At 38.7% G+C, this 20,112-nt stretch overlaps 1 protein-coding gene across 9 annotated transcripts in view; it reads right to left on the bottom strand.

The window, feature by feature from the left end:
• The window catches only part of CACNA2D1 (calcium voltage-gated channel auxiliary subunit alpha2delta 1), a 387,883-nt gene extending 369,808 nt beyond the window's left edge, over positions 1-18,075 (bottom strand). For all 9 annotated transcript variants that reach the window (XM_061467295.1, XM_061467296.1, XM_061467298.1 and 6 more), the window contains exon 1: positions 17,502-18,075. In XM_061467295.1, coding sequence (XP_061323279.1) covers positions 17,502-17,596 — 95 coding nt within the window. In that variant the 5' untranslated portion in view covers positions 17,597-18,075. The remainder of the gene's footprint in view (positions 1-17,501) is intronic.
• Positions 18,076-20,112: the final 2,037 nt, after the last annotated feature.

The following is a 20,112-nucleotide window of genomic DNA, read 5'->3' as shown; positions in this document are numbered from 1 at the left end:
ATGCTGTCAGCGTGCACTCCAAACACGGTATGGACCTCATTAGTTATCAGCGACTCTGGCTTCCCGCAGGAAGCCTCAGTGATATTCAAAGCTGGATCTGGTCCAACTGTGTCAAACCTGTGCTCCTCAGGTGGATCCCTTTCCCTGCTGCTCCTCGGCTGAAAGCACAAGGCCTTTGAGGCAGCCTTTTCATTCTAAAGTGAAGTCCAGTGAATATTCATCCCTATGCTCAACAATGTCACTGGAAGTGGGCTTTCTGGCTTTGATTGGCACCTGCCTGAATGCAGGCTGCTCTCCGTTTGCTAATCTGACAGCACTTCTTTCTGTGTGGATGATTTGTAGATACATACGTGAACATAACAAAAGGAAAATCATGTAGGTTTCTTTAAATAACGCTGTGCAAGCAATTAATAAAACAATCCTATAGTAAAGGCTTCAGATTCCTTTATTTGTTTTATATAGCATAACAACACTGTTTCAAATGGAAGGGCACCCAGCTGTAACAGGAGCTTGCTTCCAGTACATGGATGCTGCCTTCCTTCACCTGAGGTGCACCACTCCTTTCAAATTCTGATCTCCCAGTAAGCAAAAATGTTGGGGTTTATACAGATAAGGGATAAAGAAATAGCTCTGCTGGGGAAGTAGGGAACATTATGCTATTTAAATTTACACACATACCCCTTTCTAAATGCCACATGGCAATTCCTAAACAAAGAAGATGAATTTCAATCCGCCTTCCCTGATTCATAACAATCCAAGTAACCTTTAAACAATATCTGATTCACCACCAGATTCCCTGCATTGTTTTTCAGAAAAGGAAACCAAATGGCCTTTAAGTATTCCCCAGCGTTCCACAAAAAATACCTACTACTGGCCAAGCTTAATTTAAGTTTCAATAACTATTACTTTCTCAGAAAGCAAACAAAAAAGGTGGCTTTTTTCCCCATCAACAGCAGATGAAATGCATATTTACTTGTTAAAAATTAATGATGTGCATGTTTGGGTGAGAGAAATGTTCAGATGAGAGAAAATGTCCTGATGAAAGATGTTAAATACTTATAAATATTGGATGCTTCAGTTTGGACAGACACACAGCACAGACAGCAACTGCACAAAGACCTCTGAATCTTCTTAAAAGTTACCCTATTTGCCTACCACTACTAGTTTTAACCACTAGTAAGTAGTTACACTTAGCTCATCTGCTGAGTGTATATAACTAAAGCTTATGTAGATATTAACTTTAATTATACAGAGGCAAGAGGAAAATGCATATAAAAACATGGAAGATAACGAATTTACATTCAGCTCAATAAAGAACTAAAGGCACACAGAGGAAATCTGTATATGATCAACACATGCATACAGTAGTTCTGCATACCTTCATGTCACAGAAATAACTTACCCTCTAAGAATACTGTAGAGGGCAAAATTATGGCTTTACTGATGTCAGCATAAATTTTGCAATCTAAATCTATGCATTTCATAGAAACACAGAATCATAGAATGGTTAGGGTTGGAAAGGACCTTTAGATCATCTAGTTCCAACCCCCCTGCCACGGGCAGGGACATCTCACACTAAACCATGTCACCCAAGGCTTCGTCCAACATGGTCTTGAACACTGCCAGAGATGGAGCATTCACAACCTCCCTTGGCAACCTATTCCAGTGACTCACTACCCTAACAGGAAAGAATTTCCTCCTTATATCCAGTCTAAACTTCCCCTGTTTAAGTTTTAACCCGTTACCCCTTGTCCTTTCCTCCATAGATTAAATGTCAAAGGATTAAATGATTCAATATTTGATGAAAATCAGATCCAGAGCAAGACACTATGATTTCCACAGTTCAAACTGGCTAGCTAAGGCAAAGATCTCCATGTGATATGCCTAAGGTCACACAGTTACTAGCAGTTTATGAATTTACATTTAAAGTATAGTTTATATTTTTGAAGAGCTTAGTGCTTTTTTATTTGGATGTTGTGTAGATTAATATTCAGTCATTTGTAATTCTGCACTTACAGAATATCCTACTGGTTATTACCATACCTCATGGTAATGAGGAAGTACAATGCTGCTGTATAGCATCATTAATAATGCTAGCACATCATAGAAATAAGGCAAAGCATGTACCAACAGTTCAAACATATTACAGGCTACTCCCATCAAAACCAATGCAACTCCAGTGTATTCATACGAAGATGACAGCCTGAACATCTGTCAAAAATTCATTGAAGCTCAGATACAGAAATTTAAGTCTCTTCAACTGACCAGAGGCTGAGGACAGAATGGTACCATACTAGATGTATTGTAAATACATTAATGCAGCAGTTCCTATAATAAACTATCTGCGCCCAGTCCTACAAATATTTTGCTTGCTATTTGTAGTAAACTGGACTGTCCAGAAATATTCACATGCAAAAGCATCTGGAGGGTAAGAATGTTAAAAGAGATCTATGAGGTTTCACACAGTTATAAAGGGTAGCAATATCCAAAAGACTAAGAACCTTTTAATAAGTATTGGGCAAACTATTTTTCTGTCCTATCTAGCACTAACGGTGTCACCTATAGCAGAGGTTATGCCATTCTCTTGGGTACTGAACCATAAAACCATTTGTTGTCTGCCTGCATTGCAGGTACGTCTGTCCTACATTGATAAAAGCAATGAACATACAGGAAAAGAAAAATATAGAAAGCGATCTGGCTGTCGTGCATCATGTTAGAGGTGCACACACATTAGCATACAAAATATTACCCCTGTCGTTATTTGTTCCCCTACAGGTATTATCAGAGAAATCCCCTGGGAGACATGAACTATACTGCTTTATTATTACTAGGAATGCTATTTCCATGCCAAACTTTCTGTGTAAATATCTCTGCCTCATAAGCTTCTGTTATACAGAATCCATAATAATACAGGGTTTGTCTCTTGACTGGAGCTCCTAAGTACTGTGCTAGTAAGAACAGAAACACATATACACAATGCAAGTACAGCTGATGTTCGAGGTGCTTACAGAGAAACACTCAGTGACCTGGTCTAAGATAGGGCATCATTCACATGTTAAATTTAATTGTATACAATAAATCAGCCATATTAGAAATTATGTTCAGGAATGCATCAGAGATAACAAATGATGTGATTGATTCCTTCCTGTACACAATTTCATAAGACTTTAAAATTCTTCTACCACCACACAAAAATTGGGGATGACAGATTGCTTCTATGCAGTTTTAGCATTATTTTGCCCCATAGCATGATACATACAAAGCCTAAGCTTAATTTCATTAAAAGATGTGACCGAAGACAAAAGTGGACATAACTCATCATCACAGTACTTCTTTGGAATGGGTTGGTAAAGATGTCATATGCAGAAGCCTTTAAAAGCACCCACAAAACTTCTACTGAAAGTAAGTTTTCAAAAATGAAGTAAGAAATAGAGAATCTTGTAATCACAGTGTAGTTGGAGTTGGAAAGAAGCTTTAAAGGTCATCTTGTCCGACCAATCTGCATTGAGCAGGGACATCTTCAACTAGATCAGGTTGCTCAGAGCCCAGTACAACCTGACCTTGAATGTTTCCAGGGAACATGTTGTATCAGAGTCATTTAGAGATAATTCCTTCAGATGAACTAGCTAATGCAGTACTTGATCCCAACATCTGAAAGTCAAAGTCAAAAGCAGAAGTGTTATACTGAGAATCATTATGACACCATTCCATACTTCTACCTTCTACGTTAACTCAAAAATCGAAAGGTTTTATGTTTTGGGTTTTGATTTGGGTTTTTCTTTTGCAACAATATAAGAGTTGGAAAGAAAATAAGCAATGGGAAAAGTACTATCCAGCTCCCAAATAATAGAGGAGACAGCTTTTGCTCCTTCAGATTTCTCTTCAACACAAATTCAGAAGTTTAACAGTTCATAAGCACCACAAAACATTTTTGAGGATGAATCCACAAGCTGCTTGATTGCACTATCAAGGCATTGTGCATATTTAATCTGAATTTTCCTTACCTTAATTTGTAGGTTAAAGTCTGTGAAGCAGTTGATAGCCTAAACAGGCATTCATCTTTACCATAATTCTAATTGCAATTTGTATTCAGACTTACTCTGCTCGGATAGCAGAATAAAAGCAGGAATAATAAAAAGAAAAAAAAAGCAGAAGAGCAGATAGCAAAAATCAGCACTTACACAACGTATTACATTTTGAAAGCACTGTCCAAGCAATTCTCTATGGCCTTTAGAAGAATTCACAGATCAAAGAGAAAACTGGGTAAGAACAGACAAAACCAGACCTTCAAATTCCTGTTTTATTTTTGTAAATAAATAGCTTGAAATCTTTAATCCAGCCCTAACTTAAAACTGAAACCATGTGAATTCAAACCATGTCTAGTTTTGAGATGCATAGAATGAGCTTTTCTCCTAAAAACTAAGCATAGCAGTCATAAGGTATTACATTTGTATGGAGGCAGACAAATAGTGGTGAATTACTTCAGTTTAGAGAAAAATCAGGTGGGCATTAAACTACTGGTTTTAAAGCTTCTGAGATTCTTTTTTACTGTGTCATTTCAGCATCATTTCAGACTCTCGGAGAACTGCACATACAATGTAAAATAACAATACTTCACTGTAAACAGCCCTTATTTTTACATTGATTTTATTTAGATAGACACTGAGTGTGAAGATTGTGTAATTGCTCCATTCTGAAAATGGACAGCATTAGCAGCCAAGAAAACCTTCATTAGCCCATTATCCAATTTTCCCAGGTGAAAGAAATGTTGCATGGAGGGTGTGTGTCCCTGTTAAATCACATAGTAACAAACCACAAACTGGAATCAATCTATATTACTGTTGAATTAGAACAAGAATTCCACAAAGCTGTGTATCTCACTCAGTCTATGTTTGCATATCATGTATTTGTTTAAGGACTTTGAATACACTTACAGTACTGGAAATTAAAAAGAAAAAGAAAAAGAAAAAGAAAAAGGCTTATTTTATTACTTTGCAGATTTTTAAGGATGTTTCATTGTAAGTAATGAAGAACTACTTTATTTTAAGCAGTCTTTGAATGAGTCATCTTGCAGATGATCCCCAGTTTGCAGGTTATCTATTAGGCTATTAAAAAGCCTTGAATAAGTTCTATCCAAATACATGTCATTAAGTGTCACTATATGACATTTGGATCTGATACACCAGTAATGTAAAATTTCAGGTATTGGTGAAATCTTTTCAATTAGAATATGACTGCTCCTAAAATCGCAAGATTAAATAAAGAGCTAGAAACACAAGAAGCATGAGTTCCTACTTATATAGCTAACTAGAATGGTCGGTTTTTCTGCGGTATACCACTGATACTTCCTGTTTGACAATTTTGAAGAAAATCTCAGCTAGGAAATAACTCCTGCACAGTGAAGGGCTGCACCATTTACTAAAGTCATACAGCATAAAAACCAAAAGATCAGCCAGCCATTTCTCTTTCCGCAGTGAAGCGATGTCTGAGTAATAGGAAACATCCACACATATTTCAAAAACATTTATTTTTGTAAGGTATCTTTGCCATGGCTTTTGGGTTCAAAGAGTAACTTTTAGCTAATACCTTACTTATGATTCTCAGAGTCAGATGCTTCTGCAATCTCCCCGTGTAGTGGAAGTTATTACTAAGTTTTCATTGCCAGAGACAAGGTATGTCCGTTGCAGTTTTACCGAAGTTAGCTACAATCTCCACCTGTCACGCTAGTCTCACATTTTGAATAATTATAGAAAACCCCTCTTATTAAGTCAAAATCATAAAAGCTGTAAGGCCAAATAACCAAAATAAGAATTCAACTACGTTTTAATATGTAAGTACAAGTAAGCATAATTCTGGCCTTGTGTATCTTTCATATCTTCAATGAAACATGTTTCCAGGAGAAAAAATAATAGTTGATTTTTGTAACTGAAGACAAGATCACAATGAAGATGGATAAGGAAAAGAATTTAAGGCCATAAGGCAATTTTAATATCTTGCATTTTCTAGTTTTCAATTGTTTAGCTTTACAATTGGATAGCTTTACAATTGGATAACTTTTAACTTAGGGTTGTTTTAAAGACTGATCAGCACTTTATTCTATAAAGAGATTATTCCCGTGGAGAGTAATGGGGCAATTGTAAGATACTATTCACTAAAAAGAAATAAAGCCCCAGGTAAATAGAGATGTGGAACAAAATATTTTATCACAAATATTTGTGATAAGAATGTTGCACTTGCGAAACTGAAAGCATCACTACTGAATACATAAAGTGCTTGTAGAAGCAAGAATATCTACAAGAATAACTCAACATTTTTGTTCAAAACTACCTAGCAGGCCATAAAAGTATTTTATTCTATAAGTAAATGGATTTATGAAAGGAAAAATCACTATCAGCAAAATATTTGCAAGCAAAGTATTGTTCTATGCATCCCCTACAGTATTCCTTGTAGCCATTTGTTAATCTTACCTCTCACCATTCACACAAGGAAGTGATGGGTGCTTTAACCCTAATTTTGTAGACTGGAAGAACGTAACTATACTAGGAACATTTACATCGCAGACGACTAAAGATACTGGCTGAGTACTTCTCTGATACCAAAGCTTATCAGAATGTCACCTCATGTCCACATAGCAAACTAACATCATGTTTAGAGTAAACCCAGCTTCATTGGGAAAAAAAAAAAAAAAAAGAAAAAATAAAGTTTGCCTGTAAATTTCTTGCTAGTTTTAAACTTAATAACCTGAAAATTCAAGATTTCATACCAGATGAATGAATTATTCGGTTGTGCATAATGAGGGGTTGAAATAAATGTCTTTATCATTCCTACAATTCCAAATTGCAGTGTTGAACTCTAGAACTAATTATTTAAGAAAAAAAAAAGAAAAAAAAAGAAAACACAAAAAAGTAAATCTGCAAAAGCTACTTACAGTTATCCTGTGCATTATTAAATATTGCAGTATTTTGAAAACGAAACTGTTTCTTCCCTACAATTCCATACCTGTAGAAAACTGGGTCTGTTCCTCATCTGGAGGAATATTTTTCAGTGCCTTCCTGCACATTAAGTACTTCTTTTTTACATGGGTACTTGCTCAGTGGGGCACAGACAATGAAGTGGCATTAGAGTTTACCATTTAAAGGGAAGACACCTGATATCACGCATGGTTTCTTTGTGGTATCTTACTATTCCCCTTTGTACAGCCTAATAGAATCACGTCTTCCGTTTTATTTTATATAATTTTTACAATCAGGCCTTGGCTGTGATGACTCATTCCATTGTGATAGAACCTGCTTGTGTTTAATAAGAAAGTATTTTACGTGGATTCATCCTTCCACTCAGGATTTAAATGATACAGGACCAATACTCATTTTGCTGAAATGACACTGGTGCAAAGAAGGATGAAATTGGGTACCTAATCATTTCCAAAGACATTTAGCGTATACCCTGAGATATAGTCATGCAACAAACCAATTAATCCTTTGTGTATTTCTAATCAGTCAAAAGTGACTATAAGAACCAGGTTCTGCATTCAGTTACAACATAGCTATTCCCCACGTGTGCAGTGCAGCAAATCTCCATAAGACATGGCCCTGCACATATTAGTGATCGTCTTCCAGGTTATGTATCTACCCACATAATCTAAATAATTCACAACAGATAAAAATCTAATCCAAGAAAATGCTAAGGCAAGAAAAGTACCTTGCTAAATAATAAAAAAAAAAAAAACAAAAAACTGTAAGGGCTATGCTTCATTGTTACTGTTTGTGGCAAATCAAAATAATTGCAGGGGAAACTATGTTACTCCTGCTTGAAATCACAGTGATTCTCAGGTAATCAGTGATTGCTACTGATCATTTTAAGCACGCTACTAGTCCAAAACTGGAAATAAGTTGATGCCAGACCACCTAAATAGCATTAATTATGTACTTTTATGATCATTTTTCTCATAGAAACAGGACATGTTACAATATACAACACATTTATTGAAGCAAGATGACAATTGGGGTGTCAATGGGAACAGAAGCAACAAAATCAGCTGTAGCCAGGGCTGCGAAAGAAGCAAATAGGTCAGGTTAATGAAAACCACTCAAGTGACACGAGCCCTTGGCTAGTACTGTACCCACCTATTGTCTCCATTTTAATTAAAAAGTACAAATACTCACAGTACAGATTTCAGATAAATTGGGCATCTACAGCTCCAAGTGATTTCAGCCATTGAGAACAACCATTTGCAATGTGGTGAAGGCGTGCAACCAGTGTGCAGCATTGGCATGAGTCAGATATGCTGGCTTCTGTTCATAATACTGTCTGCAGATTTTTGCTGACTCCTGTTAGTTTCTAAAAATGTTGTCAAGCTTATGTTTTTTCAATCTGTGTACATCCAAGAAGTACAGCTCGTGGGGATTAACTTCTTCTAGCTCCCCAGATCTCAAGTTACCAAAAGAAGAAGATATGATGGCACCTTTTCTACAGATTCTATTGAAAAAAACCCAAACCTTTGAGAACCAGGTAAACCAGAGACATTATCCATCCAGGAAAGGTTTGGTCATGCAAGTATCTGAGGTAAAGTGGGAATAAAGCAAAGACACATCTTAATAAACAAGGATTAACAGCTTAACAACACTTATCAACTACAGACGGCTTTAGAGGCATTAGCTAACAAATTAATCTTGACAATAAACCCTTGCCTGACTAAAATGGCAAAATACTGCAGTTTCTTACTTTACTGACAGAAAATAGTGTGGAAATGTAAGGCTCCAAACTTAAGAAATAATGCAAGGCAGATAAAGGGAAGCAGATAATAACAGAAAGACATATAACAATAAAGAACTCAGCCAAGATACACACAATTCAAGAGGGATATCATACTAAACAAATCAGATTCTGATTAAATAAAAGTAAATTTTAAAAAGCCCATTATTTATTTTATTTCTATTCTTTTGCTTTTCTTTTTCCTTTCTTTCTTTCTTTCAAGTGCCACTGAATTAACTTATGAGAAAAGTCTCAGGTCAAGAAATACTTGCTGCATTAGGAAATACACACAGACCTAACCATCCTAAGGAAGGGTGACTTTACACAGAAGATGATGCTGCAAGAAAGCTCATTGCTCACTCCACTCAATTTCCATCTTCTCTCACCTACATGTGTGTCTCTGCACTTTAACCTGTCTTTGAAATAAAATCTAACGAACTTATTACATCCATATATAAAAAGAATAAAGTTGCATATGAAGCTAACAGAAAATATGGACATTCAATAACCTCTGCAGGAATTATTCTAAATACTTACTGAAGAATAGTACACTATGTATTATATTTTATTCTAATTCAACCTACTAAAAGAAATCAGCCATATATGGCAAAAAGGCAACATATGCATTAATGTGTGTGTGCGAAGCCACCATACTTCTGGATTAAACTGACAAAACAGGATATCAACATATCTCAGAGGGCAGAGCACTCCCCAAGTAAAGTGTATTTCCTCCAAGTGTAGGGCTGTATTTAGGATCCACAAGATCTCTATCAGATATTCAAATTCACACTGGGGGTCCATGAGAGTTCTTTCAGCAATATGTAAAATAAACCATTTTTCCTACCAGTACACATCAGAATATCAAATCAAAACTTCCCTCTTAATTGACTGGTGAACTTATCTCTCAGCATGTTGATTAGTCTAATGGGATATTGGATATATATATGCAGGACTAAGATATTCACACATAAGAACAGGGGAAGGAATAGCAAAACCCCCTAACTTCGTAATTCATACATCTAGTCATCTCTTTTTCATTACTCTCCTCCTTCCGGCAGTACCGACAAATACAGTTCTTCTAGCTCAGACTCAAAACATTTTGCCGTGAATCAGTTTCCTCCCATCAAGAATGGTATTTCTACTCTATGCAGGAGCAAAGAAAACTTCTTTTTCACTGGTTTGTTTAAGACTAACTTAGTGCAGGAAAAAAAAAAAAAAGCAGCACAGTATTTAAAGGGACGACTGAGAAAAATAGCATGCCTTAATGTAGGCTTTAGTCCTGACACCCTTACCCAGAGAACTTTAATAGCTCTATTTTTATGCCTACTTAAAAGATTTAGTCCGTGCTTAGCAAAATACAATAAAAATCCCAGTAAAGATATGGGAGAGAGAGATTATCTTGCTGGGAAACATTTTAAGGTTTTGGACCAGTCTAGTGGGGAGCTGCAGAAGGGAAACAGGAGCACTTGGGCTAGGAAATTGTTTGGATGAACTGAGTCTAATTTTTCTCCTTTAAATAAAAGTAATGTAATTTATTATCCAATTGCTACAAAAACTAGACTGTGGAGTCAGCAACTTCTTTTGTGTTCTCATTTACTTTGCAAATCAGATCAGAAGTGAATCAGAACTTATTATAATGGATAAATTTCAGAGTCTTTGCCCATAGACTTCAACTGAGGCTTTATAAGCATGAGGGCTGAAAAAAGGACCACTGCTCCAATATATACGTCTATGTTAAAGATGACTGCTGTGTCAAAAATTATTCTTAGCCCATATGATCCACAGGACATCTGCATCCCTGGCTTGAGATGCATGGCTCTAGAGAAACACCGATTTCAAAAATGAAAAATGCTTAAGTCACTACACAGAAGATCTGCTACAAAGTCAGGCTACAGTTCTTGTCCTGACTGTCTCTGAAAAGAGAGGGAGCGAGAATGTAATTTAAAAAGAGGGTGAAAATCAAATAAAATATTATTTTATAACAGTCAACAATATTATGACTTCACATTCCCATTCCATGGGTATTTCAGGCCCGCTTCAGATTAAAAAAAGTCTGACTTTGAATTACTGTAATTAACTGCAAAAGCTTGCTGATTTGTTGATGCAAAATAATGTCAATCTTTTTCAGAAACTTGTTAGAATCTTAGTAAATAAATAGCAAAGATTATACAAGGAACAGAAACTCGGCTCTTTGTCACCGATTTGCTGCTGGTGCACAGAGAAAAGTGTTGTAAGGAGGGACAGAAGCAAAAACCCGCGGTCCTTTCCCTAACATCAGTAGTGTAACATTACCAAATGGGGAGCCATATTCTCACCACAGAGTGCTTGTGAAAGAGGGAGTCTATTTTACACTTCACCCTGAAAACTTACTAAGTCTGGGAGGAAGGAAGGTGTGAAACACTGAGTTTGCTTAGAAGAAGAGTAGGTCAAAAAAGAGTTTAGAAAGTACTAGAGGAGGAAAAGACAAATCCCTCATGAGCTGAGTAGCTTCAAGCATATGCCATTAATTTTTAGCTATTAAAAAGTGCTGAGGCATATTTTTAAAATCTTCACCCTTTCCTGAATATTCTTTTTCAGAGAACATGAGCAGGCCTTTTTAATTTCAGGGTAGAAGCAGCATAGTCTGGCCCTAAATTGTGAATATCCAACCCATTAACGAAGTATAAATGCAGTTGAGAGTGATTTGCACCCTAAGCGTGAGCCACTCCTGCACTGCTACTGTGTGCTTTACACAATACTTACCACTTGACATAAAAATCACATTCTGCAAACAATAGTGATTCCAGTTCTCTTTTACTATAGGGAATCAGGAGGGAAAGAAGAACCACAACACTTTGTAGTAGCAATGACAAATTTGCTGTAGTAAGGACTGATTGACATAAATGATACAAAATCCAGCTCTTGGTCTGATGCTGCAGAACAAAGCACTGCCCGACACATATTTGAGAAAAGTTAAGTGGGATCAGGCTATTTAATAGATGCAACAAGGGAAATAAATCAAAGCTGCAATTTCAAATTCAAATCGTGTAACTATTCATCGATACCTGTCTTGCAGCAGCTGCAGATGGTATGAAAAAGCTGATGCAAGAATGAGCTAAGAGTGATCTAAGACACAACACAAAGATGCTGTCCAGAAAAGGGTGCAGAAATGCAGTTATTATTTTGCACTTCTTAAGTTCTGTGTACTTTCAAGGTGCTAAATATGTTTTACCAGGACACCAAGGACACTAAGCTGTCATTCTTTCTATCAAAAAGTCTGATTCAGCATTTGTAGAAGACATGATAAAGTACGGCATCTGGTTTTCCCAAATCATAGCTATGGTCCAGAAGTTTGATTCCAGTGTTGTGTTCTGTCAAATCTTTTCTTCTGTTAAAGAAGATATTTTAACAAGGCACTAGAAAACAACACTTTCTGCTGTTGTCACTAAGGTCTTGGTAAGTGCTCTAAACAACATGCATCCCAAGCATACAGGGATCAAAAGCTCAGATACTGCATGCACTGCAAAGTACAAAACAGTATAAGGCCCAATTCTGTTTCAAATATGGTCAGCAATAGTGAGAATAAATAATTTCTCTCTTAAACTACTAAAACAATCCTAAACTGTAACCCCCATATTGCAGGGGTTTAAGTAAAACATTGGTCCAGAAGATTACACTACCTTAGGTAAAGGATTCTCACAGAAGAAAGAATAAAGGCATAAGCATGTCAGATCAGAAATATCAGCAGGCAACTGTAGTCTGATTTGTTTCTTTGCTACTAAAGATTAAAGTAATAATAATTTGACCATGCCTCCATCGATTTAAAATGCTCTGCTAGATAAATATTTTTAAGATCTGTACAAAAGGCCTTCTATTTAACAATGAATATATTTCAGACTAATGTGCTGCCAAGCTCCAGCTCTCTAGCAGCTGAATTCTTGGATAAAATCATTTTGCAGGGTATGAGCAATGCAGTTCTGAAAATAGCATCACTGCAAAATGAAAGATGGCAAGAACCTCTACGATGCTTATTTATTTCAGTGAAATTTCATCTCTTATGATCAGTATCTACTTTGACATTCTAAGCTGAATTTTCACACTTAATAAAATGTAAATCTATAGGGTTTGTTAATTTTGAGGCCCCAGCACAAATTTCTAAGAAGGAAATAAGAAAAAAATATCACATTCACAGTTTACATGATAAAATATGAGAAACAGAAAAATGCTTTGTGGAACCACAAATTTGAATTTATCAACACCACACATACAGAGACACAAAAAGAAACCAACACCAATCAACAAGCTGCTTTGCACTCATCTTTAAGTATGTTTCTACTAGAAGAATGGATTGGAGGGATGCTTTTTAAAATACCGGCAGGTTTACTCATCTTGCATAAAGCTCAGCATCCAGACGTGCTGCTGAGAAAACACTAAGAGGTGATATTGCACTTCCCTGATTCTAGGTAGATTACATCTTTGGCTTCTTTCCAATTCATATGGAGATGATAGACTTCTGATATTATCCTCATAATGAAGATTTTTAAATATATATTTATTTAATTTAAACACAATTTTCAAATTACATTATTTTCTAATGAACATCAGCATTAAAACTGGCATTTTTCTTTCACAAACTTTGTGCTAAAAATGAGATTACATGTATATGTGTTGTGTCAAAATCCCTAAATCTGACAATAGAAACAGATGAACAGAACACATCGTAAGTATCCTCTATCTACATGTGGTCACTGATTCTATATAGAGTGATATTGTGTACCAAACCCAGCTACTTCTCACCAAGATCTATACTTGTTCGGTCCATGTGCAGAAACCAAAAATACAGATGTCCCAGTTGTGCAAGCTCTAATTCACATGACTCATACAGACTTCCCTGAGCTGTCCTAATGACACCAAAACAGTAAGAATAACTCATGCAAATGAAAAATGGGGATACACAATGTCTCCTCTAAAAATTTCCTGCCTGCATACATATATATATGTGTTCATATGTATATTATTTTTATCTTTTGTATATTATTTTTATCTGCAGATGTTTTACACCATTTATTTAAGTAACATATCTGGCTTGAATATAATGTATAGTTTAATATTTACATACAGAACAGGTGAACTGAGGGGGAAAAAAGGACAAAAGATAAAAAAGAGTGGGGGAGGGAAATTAGAGAAGAGAAAAGAAAAGAAAAACAGACATTAAGCTATATCCAGAATGATGCAATTACAGCAACAATCCCACTGGTATTGAAAGGCTACTTTGTAGGTTTATCCAAATTAAAATATCTGCTTTGCTTTGTTGTTTGCTGCTTCTTTTTTCATCAGCACACACAGGTTTATCATCAGAAAGCAGCAGATATAGCTGTATATCATATATTGCTCGCTATCAGTAGAAATCAAAACTAGCAAGACATACTGTGTCAAAACCATACTTTAGAATTACAACATATTTTTAAACTCAAGACTACCTGTTTTGATGAAGTATAGATAAAAGAATAGAAATAAAGTGAGTTCTGTACAACCTTTATTACAAAACAGACTGCATTTATTGAACAGTATCTTTTTTCCTCAAGCCTGTGCAGATGTGGATAATAAACAGACATATATGGTTACAAAGAAGGAAGCGCTTAGTGTACTGTGTTAGCAGTAGTGCGGTTATAGTGACAGGAGTACTATATACAACAATATACTCATATAAGTGCAAAATATCTACTGTGCTGCATATATAATTGAAGTCCTTGGAGTTGTTACATTAAAAGTAAGAGCATGATATCCTGTACCAACATATAATACATCCCTAATACATGATACAATGAAAATGATATTCTTTAATGAAACCGAATACGTACCAACTGGTAGCTAAGCCTTATAGCTAAAGATCAAGACATAATTACTGCTATATTTAAGCAGTTCATTAAAAAAAAAAAAAGCCTTCAATATTTGCAGTGAAATACTCCAACACAGGAAGCAACAAATGCAATTATGCCACCTGCTCAGATTCACAATGAAAAATTAAGGCTCCCATTTCATCCAGCACAACCCTTCCCTTTAAATTCTCTTGAGTTGCTGGATAAATATATCAGAGCCTTTTTGCCTTGTCAGAGAAGTAAAATTAATCAAGTGACTGGGATTCTATCAAACAGCATTGCTTAAACCTTCATCACTTTTTTTTGCTAAGAATGTTTCATACTTGCATACTACTGATCAGGACTTCTGAATGCTTTAGTAAAAGCGCATGTTTATATATTGATGCAGAAGGAACAGATGACTGAAGGGAAAGAGACTGTATAATAATGAGCTGTTAATGAAATCATGAACTATATAGTCCAGATTATGCACATTGTTCAGACAACAGCTGGGAAATGCTGCTTCCTCAGACCAACTTTTTAGCTAAGAGGAAAGGAGACTGAAAATAATGGAGAGAGAGCAGGTAGCTATGAACATAATATCAGCAAACCTTTGGTTCTTTAATTATTAATGTCCTTTCTTTCCTTTATTCTCTTCTCCTGTGTTTTTTTCCTATTTTTAATATTCTTATTAAATCTTTCATATTAATGGCATTTGCATCACTTCTCCTTGTTCTTCCCCATTCGTAATCTATAGTGGGAAAAACACAGCTGCCAAGTCTTAATAAAGAAACCCAAAAATGTTTTCCCTTTCACCTGTGACATCACTACTTTTTTTCAGAGCAGCTCTCCCTGCATAACCCTGTTGTGCTGTCTTCTGAACGAACTAAAGCATCTTTGCTCTTTGATTTAATTTCAAAGGGGAAACATTACTGTGAAGGATGGACAGGTACTATAGATTGTTTCTACAATGTTTCAATGGGATAATAATGAGAAAAAAAAAAGCCAACAGCAAGTGGATTGTGAAGAACATGGAAATGCTGCGGACTAATAACATATTCTAAATTACTTAATCATAGGTATAGTTATAATTAAAGTTATATATTTCCCTGTTGACAATTTCTGTTATCATCACTGGCAGTGAAGGCAAATTCTGAACGGAATCAGCAAACATAGAGAGGAGGACAAAAACAATTTTAAGGAAATATCACATAATGTTATGCTAAAAAGCGATCTAGATTTCTATTTGAAATTATACACTATCCTTTTTATACAGTATTCTTTTAATCTCACTAGGTTCCATATGTCTTTCTCCTTTAAAACTAGAAAAATCTATTTAGAAGATAAATTTTAATTGTGCATGATAACTTACCAGCTCAGTAAGAAACAGTAAATAGAGGAGCTCAAACACAAGAAAAGCACTGACTTAAAAAGCCCTGGCTTTGCATTTTGTCACTCTTGCTTCTATGTGACACATCTTTATAAATTGCAACACAAGAGTATTTTAAAAGATAATTTTCCCTCCAATGAAAGGCTATATTTATTTAACTTAGAAGACATTAAGTGGTTATTTTATACTAGTCTTTGTATTCCTTTCTTTCATTTAACAGTGCGAGTACCCGTTTGAGTCTCTCATAATGGCACCGATACTCAGAACTGAATCCAATTATAACAACCTACCAGCAGTACTAATTGGTGAAAATGCATTGCTGGTAATTGCTGCAAACTCATCCTTCTGCACCGCGTGAACGAGGGCAATAAATTCTACCCAGCGTTAAACAATAGGGAAGGCTACCATTAGCACTGTTTTTCTTAAGTAAAATGCATTAAAGTGAGACATCCACCTAAAAGTTACCTAGTGGTGGCTTTAACCCGGATTCAGGGACTAAGGTAAATGTTTCCAAACAACAAAAAAGAATATAAAAATAATAAGGTAAAAAAAAGAGAAGAAAAGGCAAGGAAACCCTATCCACAGTGTTTTGCTGTGGATCTCCCCCCCCCCCCGATCTGTAGACGAATCTCCAGTATGATGGAAGCTTATTTCTGCCTTTCTCTTTTTGCACGCTTTCATTATGTGATCTTTGCACTGCTCTGAGCAACACTTCCATTCTGCTAAGCATGCAGTGGTTTAAAGATCTCTATCTCACGGCCACGCAAAACACAAAGCTGCTCGCACCGAAAGCATCCCTCAGCTCCCTTAAAGGCGGGTTTTGAGAAGTAACGATTTGCAAGGCCAGCCCTGAGGAAAGCAGTTCTGCTGTGTTGCTTTAAGGATGCTGAACCGCTTCGGTGTGGCACAGGCGTGGGCACCATCCCGCACCCCCCACAGCCCCGGGCACAAAACATACCCCGAGGCTGCCAACACCCTCCGGGGTACGCTGGACCACGGCCAGGCAGGGGGGAGCTGAGGCATCGGCTCCCAACTCTGAGCCTTCCCCTCTGCCTGATTCACACGCCAGAAAATCTGCTTTTTGAGCGGATTTTCATATAATCTTGAAAGTTTCAGATTTAAAACATTTTTTCAGCAGTGTCAGAACTCCAGCCAGGCTGAAATAACCTTTGTGGGAGGAGGGGGCGGGCTCTGTGTAACTCGAAACTTTCCCCTCAGCGCTGCCGAGCTGCCGAGGTATATTTAGCACCGGGAGGTGCTCGGGTTCGGGGCTCCAAGGCGAAGCATTCGTGTTATAAGTCCCGTCGCCGCCTGTGACCGGGGCACGCTCCCCTCCTCCCGGCACCCCGAACTACCGTTACTCTTTCCCGAGTGAAAACAGCCGAAATCCTGCAGTTTTACCTCACCGCCCGGACTGACTTTATTTATTTCCCTTTGTATTGTGGCCGGGGCCGCGCTCCCCTCGGTGCAGCCCCGGCCGTGCCTCCCGCCCGCAACCCCGTCCTGCACCCCTTGGGACTTACGTGGTGGCAGAGGGGAAAGGTCCCTCCGAAGAGTGGTTCATCACCAAGGACTGGAAAAGTGTCAGGCTAAAAACCAGCAGCCAGCCAGCAGCCATCTTCCTGATCGAAGATCGATCCCCCTTCCCCAAGTCGGCGAGACGGCAATAATAATAAATGCAATTATCGTGTGTGGTGTGGTGGTGGCGGGGGGGGGGCTGTTGTTTTTTAAAGCCTCCTCCGCTCCCCCCCACCCGCCCCCTTCGCAGGAGGCGCAGCCCAGAGATGTGTGGAGAAGCGGGAGCACGGCCGAGGGTGGGAAGGAGGAGGAGAAACGATGGAGATCTGTGGGTGGAGAGGGGAAGAAGAGAAATAGAGAAGAGAGACGGAGAGATACTCTACTCTCTGCTACTCCAGCAGCAGCTCCAGCTTCATCTGATCCGCCGCCATCAGCGCTACTTTTGTAACAGATCCCCGCTCACTCTATGTGCGTGTATGTCCTTCCCTGATTTATTTCCCTGATTGCAGAGCAGGAGGAGGAGGAGAGAGAGGCAAAGCGGGGTGGGGGCTCCTGAAAGAGAAGAAGAAAGAAGGGAAGAGTTGGGCAGATCTGCTCCCGGCTCTTTTTTTCCCTGCCGGCAGCGGGGGAGCGTCGGGGCGGGGAGCAGAGGAGGGCGCCGGGCGCTGTGGCTGCCGCGCTCCTTACAAGGCAGCCGAGGAACTCCCGGGCCGGGCAGGGCCCCCGCGGGAGCCGCTCCCGCCCCGCTCCGCCCGCCGCGGGCTGCGTGCCTCACCTCCCGCCGCCCGGACGCTATTTTTAAACCCGCTTCGTGCCTTGTTTTAATTCTCCCCCCCGCCTCCTCCTCCCGTTTAAGCACAGCCTCACACAGCCCCTGTGCCACCAGCCGGGGCTGCGTTTTCAAACACATATATACATAGATACAGCTCGTTCGCCGCTGAATGTAGCAGCGTTCCCCAGCGCGGAGGGGCGAGCCCGGCGCGGTGCCGCCCCGCGGACGGGAGCTGTCTTCCGCGAGGTCCCGTTCCCGGCGCCGCTCGTGGTAAGCGGGTCCCTGGGGCCACGGCGGGGAGTCCGCAGGCTTCACCCCGTCCCAGCCGCTCCTCTAACATAGACAGTAATTTCAGGTTCCCCTGAGAGGACAAATTCCGTTTCGTCCGTTATTTTACCCGTGTTCAGCAGTCTCTGTGGCAGCTATAATGGGGAAAGTAATCCAGAGAAAGATCTCTTAGCTTATTCACTAAAGCAGTCAAAAGTTCAGTGACAATTCTGGCTTTCTTAGATATGGAATAAATGGGTTGCTATTTTCGTTTGGTTTTCTTTCTTTTCATATGCTTGTACATTTTTATTTACTTAATTACATATAATTACGTAATTATAATGATATTCGAGTATATTTAATTAGTCCAACAGGTGAAAATGAAGGAGCAGACCCAGTATTCCTGTTTTTTCACATCCTTTATATTTAAGGATCACATCATCTTGAATCCATTAACTCGCAACAATTTCTATAAACCAAAAAAAGTGCTCATCTCTATTTTAAAGGTGGCAAAAGGACCAAAGCTGATATCCACAAATGAAGAATGGAGTGTTCACATTGCTCAGGCTCGAAGCCAGCCTGATATTTCAGTTGCAATCTGTACAGCATGCAGTCACTCATCTACATTGTTTCTGGATTGGAGCTGGCACTTTGGAGCTGGTGGGAAGAGCTCCCAGTTGTCTTCACCTATCCACCTACCTATAGGTACGTAGGATTCAGGGTTTGAATGCAAGTCCGAAATAGCAATTTCTAAAATGATATTGCAGTCTGCAGAGTCAAACAGGCTGAAGGCTATCCACAGCCCAGCTTTTGTAGGTTTCCATAGGCTTTATGGTTTGGCCACATCAAGTGCAACACTTCAGGTACTAAGCCAACCATATCTTGGGCTGCATCCAAAGGAGCATGCCCAGCAGGTCAAAGAAGGTGTTTCTTCCCCTCTACTCTGCTCTCATGAGACCCACCTAGAGTACTGCATCCAGCTCTGGGGTCCTCAGCACAGGGAAGACATGGACCTGTTGGAGACTGTCCAGAGGTGGCCCACAAAAATTATCAGAGGGATAGTGCTCCTCTCCTATGAGGAAAGGCTGAGAGAGTTGGTATTGTTCAGCCTGGAAGCGAGAAGATTGTGGAGACCTGATTGCAGCCTTTCAAAGAGACCTATAAGAAAGATGGGAGAGACATTTTATCAGGGCCTGTTGTGTTAAGACAAGGGGTAATTGTTTTAAACTAAAATAGGGGAGATTCAGGTTGGATATGAGGAAGAAATTCTTTACAATAAGGATGGTAAGACACGAGCACAACTTGCCCAGAGAGGTGGTGGATGCAGCATCCTTGGAGACAAACAAAGGCAGCCTGGATGTGGTTCTGGGCAACCTGATCTAGTTAAAGATATCCCTGCTCATTGCAGGGGGTTAGACTGGATGGCCATTGAAGGTCCCTTCCAACCCAGACTACTCTTATGATTCTATTCTATGTTTCTACAACTGCTCCTCTGAGCACCTCTGCTTTCCTGACGGGGCATAGAGGCAGCAGTGGCCTCAGGGTACAGTGAGTAACTGAAGAGCCACGTGTTTCGG

This window comes from Pezoporus flaviventris, unplaced genomic scaffold, assembly GCF_033815535.1.
Source record: "Pezoporus flaviventris isolate CSIRO_AGI_PZ_B2104156 unplaced genomic scaffold, CSIRO_AGI_Pfla_v1 ptg000045l, whole genome shotgun sequence".
Classification (NCBI taxonomy): Eukaryota; Metazoa; Chordata; class Aves; order Psittaciformes; family Psittacidae; genus Pezoporus; species Pezoporus flaviventris.
Note: the sequence above shows the minus strand (reverse complement) of the source record. Positions and strands in the feature narration are given on the sequence as shown.